The sequence below is a fragment of the Alligator sinensis genome, unplaced genomic scaffold (assembly GCF_000455745.1).
Source record: "Alligator sinensis unplaced genomic scaffold, ASM45574v1 scaffold499_1, whole genome shotgun sequence".
Taxonomy (NCBI): Eukaryota; Metazoa; Chordata; order Crocodylia; family Alligatoridae; genus Alligator; species Alligator sinensis.
Window position 1 is genome coordinate 4,217,307 of NW_005841864.1, and position 11,638 is coordinate 4,228,944.

General features: G+C 41.1%; 1 protein-coding gene across 1 annotated transcript in view; it reads right to left on the minus strand.

Moving 5' to 3' along the window:
- The window catches only part of ADGRB3 (adhesion G protein-coupled receptor B3), a 738,716-nt gene that overhangs the window by 414,050 nt on the left and 313,028 nt on the right, over positions 1-11,638 (minus strand). The window contains exons 8-9 of the mRNA XM_006016642.3: positions 11,324-11,425; positions 10,735-10,841 (exon numbers count right to left, since the gene is read on the minus strand). Of these exons, the coding sequence (XP_006016704.1) occupies positions 10,735-10,841; positions 11,324-11,425 (209 nt within the window). The remainder of the gene's footprint in view (positions 1-10,734; positions 10,842-11,323; positions 11,426-11,638) is intronic.

Here is an 11,638-nt window from a genome sequence, read left to right on the forward strand (position 1 = left end):
GCTCTATGGTCCACTCATGTCACCACTTTTTCTCCCTCCCAAACATCTTTTAACACTTTCTCTTTTAAAATCTTATGAAGTAGCCTTCCTGAGCTATCTAGGTTCCCAGCATCTCCTCCTCTTTGCCTATCCCCCAGCTCAATTATACAGTTAAAATCCTCCACCACCACCCAGGATTTTCCACTCATCACACAAACTGCCAGTTTTCTAAAGAGCTGTCACTCGGCCTCTCTCTCCAGAGAGGCATAGACAATATAAACTTCTATTTCTGTTCCACCTTCTTCTACCATTGCGTACAGCAGTCTGCCACTAATCACTTTTTCCACTCTCACCATTTTCACCTGGGGGCTTTTGATGAAAATTGCCACCCATGCAGTCCTATTTTCATGAGTACCTGACCACCACAAGAGCCCCCACCTCCACCTCCTCTCAATGCTGTTGTCCCAGTTACCTGACAGGGCAGCCTGTACTTTTACAAGCACAAGCTACCTGTGTTCATTTGGACCAGGAAGAACTCCACCTCATCCCAGCATTTCCAACTAAAAACACTTCTCATATTCAGTGATGCCACTTTTAAAACCATCACTAAAAATGCAGTTAAATATTCCATCTTATACATCTGCATTGCTACTGATATTTGAGCTATTCTCCTCCTTTAGGCAGATTTCTGTTGCCTCCTCCAAATGTTTGATCCCTCATTTTTCTAAAAAAATCCCTCTGCTGCTTTACTGTTCTGCTTCTCCAATATCACTGCCATTCATTCAGAGATAGAATCAATGACATCTCTAATAGTGAGGAGAAAGCCATCTCCTTCCTTGCCCCTACCTCCATATATCTTGGGCTTCTTCCCTTTTTTCAATTTTTTTCTTCCTCTTTCCTGCCCATTTTGCTCTTTCTTCCACCTCATCCTCCAACTCTCCCAAATTCTTTGCTTTGACATCCTGCTCTTGTTCTCCCTCCTTCCTGGTTTCACTTCCCTCTTTGTTTCCTGCTCTCCCCTATATTTTCTGCACCTGTCTCTTTACCTACCTTTTCCACCCCTTGAGCCACCTCTTCTATGTTAACCTTAATGCTGTCTCCCTCTCCCTCCTCTTTGGGGGTCCCTTTCATCACTTCAGTCTCTTCTTCCCCTGTCTCTTTCCTTAGTTCCTTTTCTTGTGCTGCCTTTGGGGGTCTTGTTCTAGTCACAAAGGACTTGGGGCATGTCTGAAACACATACCCCTCCTCCCTGCACAAATTACATTTCTTTTACCCCAGGACTCCTTTGTCATGTGCACTTTCTCCCCACGCTTAAAACTAATGGTTTTAAGGAAGTAGAGAGTCAGGTGGCTTGCCTTCCACACATCTGCTTTGCATTGCCCAAAGTAAATTACGTATCTGCAATGTATGCCTAATGTAATCACCAGGAACAAATGCTGGACCCCCTCCTCTGTAGACTGGATCTTTTTTCAGTACCACCCTTGTTCATATGGCAAAAACGTCCCATATTTTCTTCACAAAATCTACCTACTCAATACATTTCTAACCATGGTTCCATGTCTTTGGTATTGTTAGATCTGTCAATGGCCTTGACTACTAATGATCTTAGCATCTTCATTCATTCCTTCCAGAAAGATCCCATTAGGTCCTGATAAGTAACTGCTCTTCTATTCCATTCTTGTCCTGCATTCTTATAGTGCCCCTTTTCTCATTTACAGCTGTTGTTCAAGGTGGGGGGCTGTCTGTGAAAAAATCTCTACCCCTTTCCTTCTTGCAGTCCCTACACCCAAGCAATACTCCGTCAGTTGTTGACCCTAGATGAAATTGTGTATTCAGAGAAGTCAGCTACAGGATATTCTTAGTATTAGGATATGTACTCCTCTCAACAGATATCTATCAGAATTTGTGCAGAATCTTCCTTGCCACCAATCTACAAGCTACTTGCAGTAGAAAAATCCCTGATCAAACCCAAATGTAGTGATTAGCAGAACTCTGAGCAAATATGGAAGATACTCCAACTGGTCAACTAAGAAAGAGGTTTCTCTCCACTATATCAGGATGCCAGTGAGCCATTGGCTCTGTCCCATATTCACCCATGGCCAATATCTGATGATTAGAGGAAGATGGAAAAAAATAAAAAAGCAAATAAACCCAAACAAAAGCAAAAACAAAAACTCTTAACCAACCAAAAAATCCCCAGAATACATCTAACCAATTGTCAATTAGGGAAAACATTTCTTTCTGACCCTGCAACTCAAGCTTTGAATCATGAAATTTGATGATAAGAAGTGCCTTCATGGAAAGCTGTGTTACACGCACAGTGAGGACAGCTTAAGTAATTGTGTTCCTTTGTAAAAGAATCAAAAAGGAAAGTGGTATATAGTCTATGAGGTACATGCCATTCTTCTATTGATCATCAAGTTATTGATTTCAGCTGCTCTTCAAACCACATGATTCCAGAGTGAAAAGAATAAAGGTTTATCACTTAGCAACCTCCAAAAAGAACTAAACCAATACTAATCCAAATTATGCTCACTGGGTGTATCTGCATGTGCATTAAATCTGGGAGCAGTTTACTTGTGAGTAAAGATGTCCACATATGCATGGAATTGGGAGCAGATTTGCTGTTAATGGCAGCAAACTGCTCCTGATTTCTAGGGCCCTGCAATGGGCCCCTACTGCCACCAGGGGCATCTCTAGGCTGGCAGGGAGCACTGATCTGGCTGGGGCTGGGATATTGTACCCTGCCCCCAGGGGGCTGCCTACTGCTGTGGCAGGTACAATGTTCCCCCTGCCCTGACAGCAGGGAGCTCCTGGCCCTGACTCACTGATCAGGGGCAGGGGAGTTGAAAAGAGCTGCAGGGGAGGGTCAGGTTCCAGCCCTGATCCACCAGTGGGGCAGCTAGTTCACTGCAAGCTGTCCCACCAGTGGGTCAGGGCAGGGGGATGGGACCTGTTCCACCCCTGCAGCTCTTTCCAAGTCCTATGCCTTGATCACCTGATTGGGGCATAGGGCTGGGAGCTGCCCCTGACTGGGACAGTTCCCAGCCCCTGCTCCACTATTGAAGAGCAGGGGCTGGAGAACCTGTTCCCTGCTCAGTTCCATGAGCATGGAGCTTGGTGGGGAAGAGGCTGAAGAGCCTGTTCCCCGCTCAGCTCCATGAGAGTGGAGCTGGGTGCAGAACAGGTTCCCCAACCTGTTCCCCACCCAGCTCTGCACTCATAGAGCAGCAGGGAACAGGCTTCATAGCCTCCACCAGCAGGGAGCTATCAGCCCAAGCCCTGTGACTGCAGAGCTCTGGCTGGGAGATAAGGATCTTCCAGCCTCCCAGCCCCCCACTCCATCATGATGGTGAAGTGGGAGCTGGGAGACAGAGATCTCCCAGCCCCAGCTCCCCAATCGCAATCTCGGAGTGAGGGACTTGGAGCTCCCTGCTGCAAGGGCAGGGGGACATAGTCCCCTCCTGGGCTTTGAAGGTGAAGCCCCATCTGGCAGTAGGCAGTTCCTGGAGGTAGGGAGAAATCTGCCACCCGCTGGTGGCTGGCTACATGAGCATTACTGCACAGTTAGTAATGGCAATTAAATTCGCTATTTGCATTTTTAGGTAGCAAATTTACTCATGATCAGCAAGGTCTACTGAGCAGTAAGCATATGCTCATGTAGACGCGTATGCTTACTTCACAGTAAACTACACTACTGCATGACAGCACATCTCATGTAGATGCACCCTATAAGTATCAATTATTAGAGCTGACCAATAATTTTACAGCAGTTCATTTGATGGATCTTGGCACCTTTGTCTCTTAAATTATTCGGTAAATGAGTTTTTTCATATTACTCAACCAGCTGTATAAGCTGGTCAGACAGTACTTGTTGACCTATTTGATTACTATTTTGTTAACAAATGGATAAATTATTCATGAATAAATGGTTCTATTATTCAACCAGCTTTAATTATCACGCACACTCTACAAATGGGATAATGCAAGCACAGACAGATTACTGATCATTCTAAAGAGGAGTTAATTGATGGGGTGTCCCACGTAAAACAGATTAACAGCAGGTTATGAGGAATATTGGTGTCATACGTTAAACTTAAAATCTATTTATTTTACAGCCTATACCTAACTGATTTTTCCCTATAAATCTTCCTCAGTACCTTAACCTGGGGAGCATTAGGCATCTGGATTTGTATAATCACTGATCCACTTCCAATCCCTATACCGCATCCCTATAGAACCACAGAGGAATGTTCCATGTAACTCAGAGAGCACAGAATTCTTTGCATATTTTTGTCATAGGTTTCCTCTTATTTCTACTGGTTTTGCTTTAGTTGGGATTTTCCTCACCCTCAATGGGTGAAAGGAAGAATAATTCAGTGCTGTAGAGAGAAAGGATAACATAGCGATTATTTAATTACACTCTATGTGCTTCTGTTCTTTGTCTTTAAAAAAATAAGATAGTAAAGTTGTGATGTCTCAAGCAGGTGTTGAGAAGATACATTTATTAAAGGTCTTACACAGATACCACCATAATGGGGCTATATAAGTACCTTAAATAGATATTACAGTTCATACACTTAGATCATACAATTTTGCTGTGGCCATATGTCTTTGTTACCCCAGTTAGGTCATCAGATATTCAGGGACATGTGTGGAATTTACATGGACCTTTTGCAAGCTCCACATGCTTGGGAGAGCTCTGCAGTGTGTACTGTAAAACAACCAAACATAATCTGTATAACAAATTTAGAGTTATGTGAGTATTTTAACTGCAGTAATTCTACTACCTTTTGTGAATAGATTTGCAAATGGCCTTTGAATTGAAAGCATCACACCCTATTACTGAACTTTATATAGAAACTGTACTTGCTCTTATTATAAATAATGGTCTGGGCTGGTTGACATGCAACTTCTAAGAGGTTTTTATGTCTACAGATGTGAATAAAGGAGACACAAAAGGCCACAAATCTTTGTCTGAGATACAATGTAGACTTTGAGTGAAAGTGCCTTCCAATCATTAGTGGCTAGAACACATCAGGGTCTCAAACCCTGTGACCTACGGCCAATATCTTGTTCAATATCAGCTCCTGTAGAAGAGATTTGTTCAGTAAGGCAGACTTTTGAATACAATATTTTGAAATATGGCTGGTTGTCCATGTTCTGGCTTGCAATTTACTGCTGGGACATTGCCCTATGAATTCAGGATTTCATACTCCCTGGGAAAAAGGAGCTAAGGATTCTGGCCCATGCTCCTAAACAACACTGGGCACAGAATTAATGCTCCCTCTTTTCCATAGGGTGTCCTAACTAGGCCACAGAGTCAGTCTATCTCTGCCTTGGAGACAGAGACTCTCAGGAGGGATAGAGACTCTCAGGCCTTCTTAGAAAATAGCTTGGTGATTTTGGTGCTTTCCTGGGAATTGGGAGCTGTGGGGTCACATCTTCTCAGGCTGAGCAGGTCTGAAGACCCAGGTGTTCCACGCTCTGGGCAACAGCACCTGTAAGCTGTTGGGAACAAGATAGGTAGGCCTTTCTGTTTCTTTTCTGACTTAGGGCCAGATTCTATTCCATATATTATGTGTGTAAATGAACTTTGGTGCATAAGTGTGATCCTATTTCATACTGCTCAAGTGTCTGGCCAATATGTCTCAATATGCCTATTTCATACTGCTCAAGTAGATAGGTCCTCCTCCTTGCTCATTTGTTGTGACTGGGCCTTAAGGGTAAGAGGATGGTGTGTTACAAAAGTAGATGCATTCAAGGATTTTTAGGGACCTGAACGGGATGGTATAGATTTGTAGGTAGGTTCCTAAATCTATTTACATGCCTAATAGGTGGAGGAAAATCTAGTCCAAAAAACTGTCCAAGTGTTATTTAGATGTCTAAGAGGTGGAAAAGAATCTGGGACTGTTGCATAATGCATCTGATTAATATGCATTTCACATACTGAATTTCAACTGGTTTAAATTTTTGCATAATGTGTGTGGGGGTTTTTTTGGTATGATTCAGAGCTTCTTGTTTTAAAGATATTCAACTCGACCTCAGATTTTGAGAATGCAGTTCACAGTATTTTAATATATAACGTGCTTGCTTCCGATCAAAGCTGGTAAAATAATAATAATAATAATAATAATAACAAGGAAGCACAATAAGACATTTCATTATATGACATCATCATATTTTAGCAGTTTCTTTATAAGAACCTATTTTAAGGAATGCTTAGCATGACATATATGTTGGCTTCCACTTGCAGAAAGATGTACTGGATGATCTTTTAGTTCTTTTTCCATCTCTATTGTCTATGATTCTCTAGCAGAGAGAGGTAGTTAGACATGTTAGTCAGAAGTTGGGCAGAAAGCAAGGTAGAATCATAGACTTGAAAGCCAGAAGGGCCCTCAGAAGGTCATTGGGTCCAGCCCCCTGCACCAAGCAGGCTAGATAACTGGGGGTCAGGTGACCCCAGCAAGGTGACTGTTTAGTCTCCTCTTGAAGATTTCCAGGGTAGGTGATTACACCATCTCTGGAGGGAGCTTAGTCCACAGTCTGGATACCCTGACTGTGAAGAAGTTTTTCCTAATGTTGAGCCTGAATAGGTCTTCCAGGAGTTTGTGGCCATTACTCCTGGTTTTCCCTTCGGGTGCCCTGGTGAACAGTTGCTCACCGAGCCCTTGATGTACTTCCCTAGTGCAGCAGTAACCTGCTACCAGGTACCTACTCAGCCTTTTTTTCTTCAGGCTGAAGAGTCCCAGATCCCTCTGCTTTTCCTTGTATGGCTTGCCATGTAAGACTCTGATCATAAAGGGGGCTTTTTTGGACTCTCTCAAGCTTGTCCATGTCCTTGTTAAAGTGTGGTGCCCAGAACTGGAAGCAGTACTCCAGCTGCAGTCTCACCAATGCTGAGTAAAGTGGAAAAATCACCTCCTTGGTTTTCCTGGAAATGCATTGATTGATGCATGCCAGAGTATTATTTGCCCTACTGGCTACAGCATCTCGCTGCTGGCTCATATTATTAACTCCAGGTCCCTTTCATTCGTGGTGCTAGTCAGTTTGGTGCCACCAAGTCTGTAGGTATGTTGAGGGTTGCTCATCCCAAGGTGGAGCATTTTACATTTCTCGACGTTGAACTTCATCAAATTCTGATCCGCCCATCTTGCTAGCCTGTCTAGGTCCACCTGTATCTGTAGCCTATCTTCAAATGTGACCACGCTTCCCCATAACTTGGTGTCATCTGCGAACTTGGCCAGTGAGTTCTTCACCTCGACATCCAGATCATTAATAAAGATGTTGAAAAGTAATGGACCAAGCACTGAACCCTGTGGGACACCACTTCCCACAAATCCATTCAATACAACTCTCTGGATGCTATCCTGCAGCCAGTTTCTCACCCACCTGACTGTCTTGGAGTTAAACATTCAGTTTCACTCTGAGCAGCACCAAGTGTCAGACAGGTTGACAGTCCCTTGTGTGAAATGTCTAAGTGTAAAACAAATCTATTTGTCTCTTTTATTTGCGTGAGTTCAAACTAAACTAACATTTAGTCCAGCAGTTGAGTGATTTTAATTTCTTGTGTAACTCTAAAAAGATTTAGCTATTTGGTAAAAGATTATTTCACAATCTGGTTAAACATTTTTAATATTTTGAAAATGGAAAAGTACACAGATGGATAAAAACTGATGTGGGGGAAGAAGCGTTGCGTTGTTCCACTATGTTTTTTTCTGCCCAGAACGGCTTGCTAGGTCTCTACTGTGCCTAACGTAGGCAGACAAATCTCTTTGTTTAGTAAAATGAAGAACTGTTTACACCACAGAGGAGTACCTAGTATTACTTTCAGCCTGTACTGTCTCAGCAGTCTGGGACTGAGTATTGAGCTGACTCCATGGCAATGAAGAATACATCTTCTGATATGTCCTGCATAATATAGGATTTAGGTGGAAGATGCTCAGGACTCTAGAAAGGATTAGAATAATTTCCAGACAGAAAGGTTGAACTCTTCTAGAGCTCTTCAGAAAAGATAAATGATGAAGTATCAAATATTCAATTCAACATAAAAACCTAAAAATATTGTAGGTGTCAACATTTTCTCTAAAAAAAAAAGATTTTGAAAAGCCTCCAGTTTGGCTGGGGAAAACCCTTCGAGTTAGGGTTTAAAATACCAGACATAACGGATTATCATATATGGCTTTTCATTATATGGCCTGCCTCTCAAGTGAAGACTACCAAGAAGATGGGAGACAACATTCTGCAGAACCCTCTGCTGGTTAGTTAAAGCCATTACTTATGCAGGGTTTTTATTTTTCCAACGTAAGAACATGCTTGTACAGGGAGTCTTTAGATGTACCATTTCAGAAAAGAAAGTTTGTTTATGGGTGAGAAGACCCTTTTCAGAGTGAAAGTGCTAGCTCTTATTCACAAACATTTAATACTTAATTTTAGTGGAAACAATTCAGTTTCTGTATGTGTAACTTACTACAACTTTCTAGATTCTGTTTTGTGGCTATTCTATTTTGCCTTTTCTCTAGAACTTAGGTTCAGTGAATTCTCTCAAGCAGTGGGTGATTTAGCATGTATTGAAGTTTGAAATGCCAAGAATTGCATTTGGAGATGTAGTTGTATTCCTCAGGTGCTAAACATACATATATCATCTCAGTAGTCATGTGGACTTTTAAACAAAAAAACCCAACAAAACAAACAAAACATTTAAAACTCGACAAGTAAAATTCTGGCCTCATCGAAGCCAATGTCAAAACTCCCACTGACTACAGCGGAAGGAGGATTTCATCCCAAGAATCAGAGAAATCACCAATATAAATATTCTGAATTAGTATTTTTCTGATCTGGTTTAAAGACAAATGCCATTGTGAATATTATTAAAATTGTGTATTTACAACCCATAATACTTATATTAATTGTGGTATTTAAATAATTCCATATTTTAAGTAGAGGCAATGCAAAAAACCTGTTATTACTGCCCATTTTTAATGGAATCCACTATAAACACTGTCTGTACTATAGAGATAGCAGAATAAAACTTCTAAATGCATAATACTAAATAGTTTTCTTTGCTCTCTAAGTGAAGGATAAAGGTACATAGCAACACCCAGTGGGGCACTTGCAGGAGTCCAAGAGTGTTTATAGATATGCTCTGGGAGTGGGCAGAGAAGGGTTGCTTTAAGTAGAGCAGCTCTTCTCCAAGAGCTGCTCTATTTAAAGCATCCAGAGCACCATGTGGATCAACATCCCTGCGCTGAAAAATGGTGGCGAGGGCACTTTAACTAAAGCTTGTTGCATGAGCTTTAGTTAAAGTGCCCACACCACCATTTTTCAGTTCAGGGACGTTGAAACATGTGACACTGGAGTCTGCTGAAGCACGGTAACTACCATGCTCCAGCAGACTCAAGTACTCGAGTCTGCTTTGATGCGTTGTAATCACAGTGTATCAGAGCAGCCTTGCTGCACTTGTATAGGCACCCCAAGAATCTTTCTCTGTTAGGGAGAATCATTCAGGACCTTTCTCGTTGTCTAAATGTAAATATAATACTTTCACTGGCTTATTCTGAAGCTTCATCCTTTGCCTCAATTAGGCTGGAATCTAACGAAACAGAAAGGCAGCTTAGGGGGAATACACCACAGTCTCTTCCATGTGAAAAACTAGATTTCAGGAATTACAGTCACATTTCTATTTTTCAAGTCACTGAAAATTAAGCATGTCGGAGATGTAATGATGTGCGCAGGGCTCCAGGGAAGCTGCCACACCCAGGAGCAGTGGTGAGTTTTGGTTGCTACTGCATCACCTCTGCAATTGTGTGACCACTTTCTGTTACCCCCATCCAGGTCAGTACCGAGGCAGCTGTCCCACTTGCCATACCCTATTCATGCCACTGATGCATGTTACCATATGTGTTGTGCTTGACTGAGAGACTGGGAAGCTGTCAAATACACAGCTGTATTAGTGTCCTACAGAACAATTAATTGAGCAGCATTAATGGTAGACTTTAGAAGCAGAGGGAGAGTAATAAAAATGTCAGAAAAATATATCTTGAAAGGGAAAAAAAATCACCACCCAAGAGAACCTTGGAGTCAGCTGTGCCAGATGTTAGGATGACCCGGAGAGGCCTTGACTGGCAGAAAGGAAATTTAACAAATACATTTACAAGAGCATCATTAACACATTTGCACCTATATTCTGTCAAGAAAACTTTCTCTAGTTCTATTTGAAATGCATGAAATAATTCTCCTGACTTTTTTTTTATTTTCTTCACAATCCAATGCAGTAGCTTTACCCTTTAATCATTCTTCCTTTTATTTCACCTAAAGGTGATGTTGAGAATTTGATAGCAAGAAAAGGTATCAGGATCCCTGACTTGTCAGTGTGCAGTTAAAGGATTTTAAGAATTATAAAATTACTTTAGTAGGTCACACTTATAATAATTCTTATTTTCTAATAAGCCAAAATATGTGTCTTACCCTCTGCCCCCTATAAAAATTTTACACAGTGAACAGTGAAAAAGGGAGTCTGCATGATTCTTTTCACTGCAACAGTATGACAAAAGGCTCTTTCATTCAAACAGCAACAAAATATACCAGATCAATATATATCTACATATAGGATACAAATTATTCTCTCTCAGGTCCATTTCCCCCCCTGTTATTTCTCATGAGAAGTCTGACTAGAGAGTAAATAAGTAATTTCCTTAATGCTGATGATTAGCAAAAAATAAACAGAGCAAGTACTAAAGCTGGCTTTGCACCTACTGAATGCTGCAAGTGTCTGTACTCATTTGATATGCATCTAGCAAAGCTTGGATGTTCCCAGAAGGCCACTCCATGAACACTGAGAGAGCAGCGTCTGCTAGTGGTGCCTGTGAGTCACAAAGAACAGAGAAAATATTTATATAGCTGAGAACAATCAGAAAGAACGAAGGATACATAGACCGACTTCTACATTCTTTAAAGTACAGAGAAAAACAGATTTATGCAAATGAGCAGCAGCAGCATTTACAGGGCAATACACATTTCTGTAACACATTTTGTCATTCATATAATTAGCTTGTAGGATTCTTTTTTATTTAAAAGAGCTTTCTGTTTTCCTCTATTTTCAGCAAAATGCCTGTTACATCTGTCAATTAATTTCTATTCCTATGTATATATTTATACACATTATACTTTATGTACATGTATCTTGTGCATGCATAAGTGTGTGTGTGTGTGTGTCTCTATACATGTGTGTGTGGCTGTATCTAGGCAATTATTAAACATTTCTGAATGTGGACAGAAGGACAATTATAGCAATAAAGCTATTTTTTCTCTTTCGTCAGCAAAACCAATAAATGTAATACTGTACCTGTGGCATTGAGAGGACATCGATTGAATGCCATGTCCCCAGCTGGGGTCCTTTTCCACACCATTGACATCAAATAATCTTCAGGACATATTTCATAAGGTGCTGTGATTTAAAAATGAGAATTTGAATATAGGCTTTTGTACATTTCAATATAGGCTTTTGTAAATGTATATAGTGTATATCAGGGAAAAATATATCTTCGCCCTTAATCCTGTTCTCTCTGTGAAATGCTCAATGTATTCTTCAGGGGTTCATTTTACCATGACAGTGCATGAATGTAAGAATCCCTTTGATTTCTTTAGAGGCTCTCTTCCT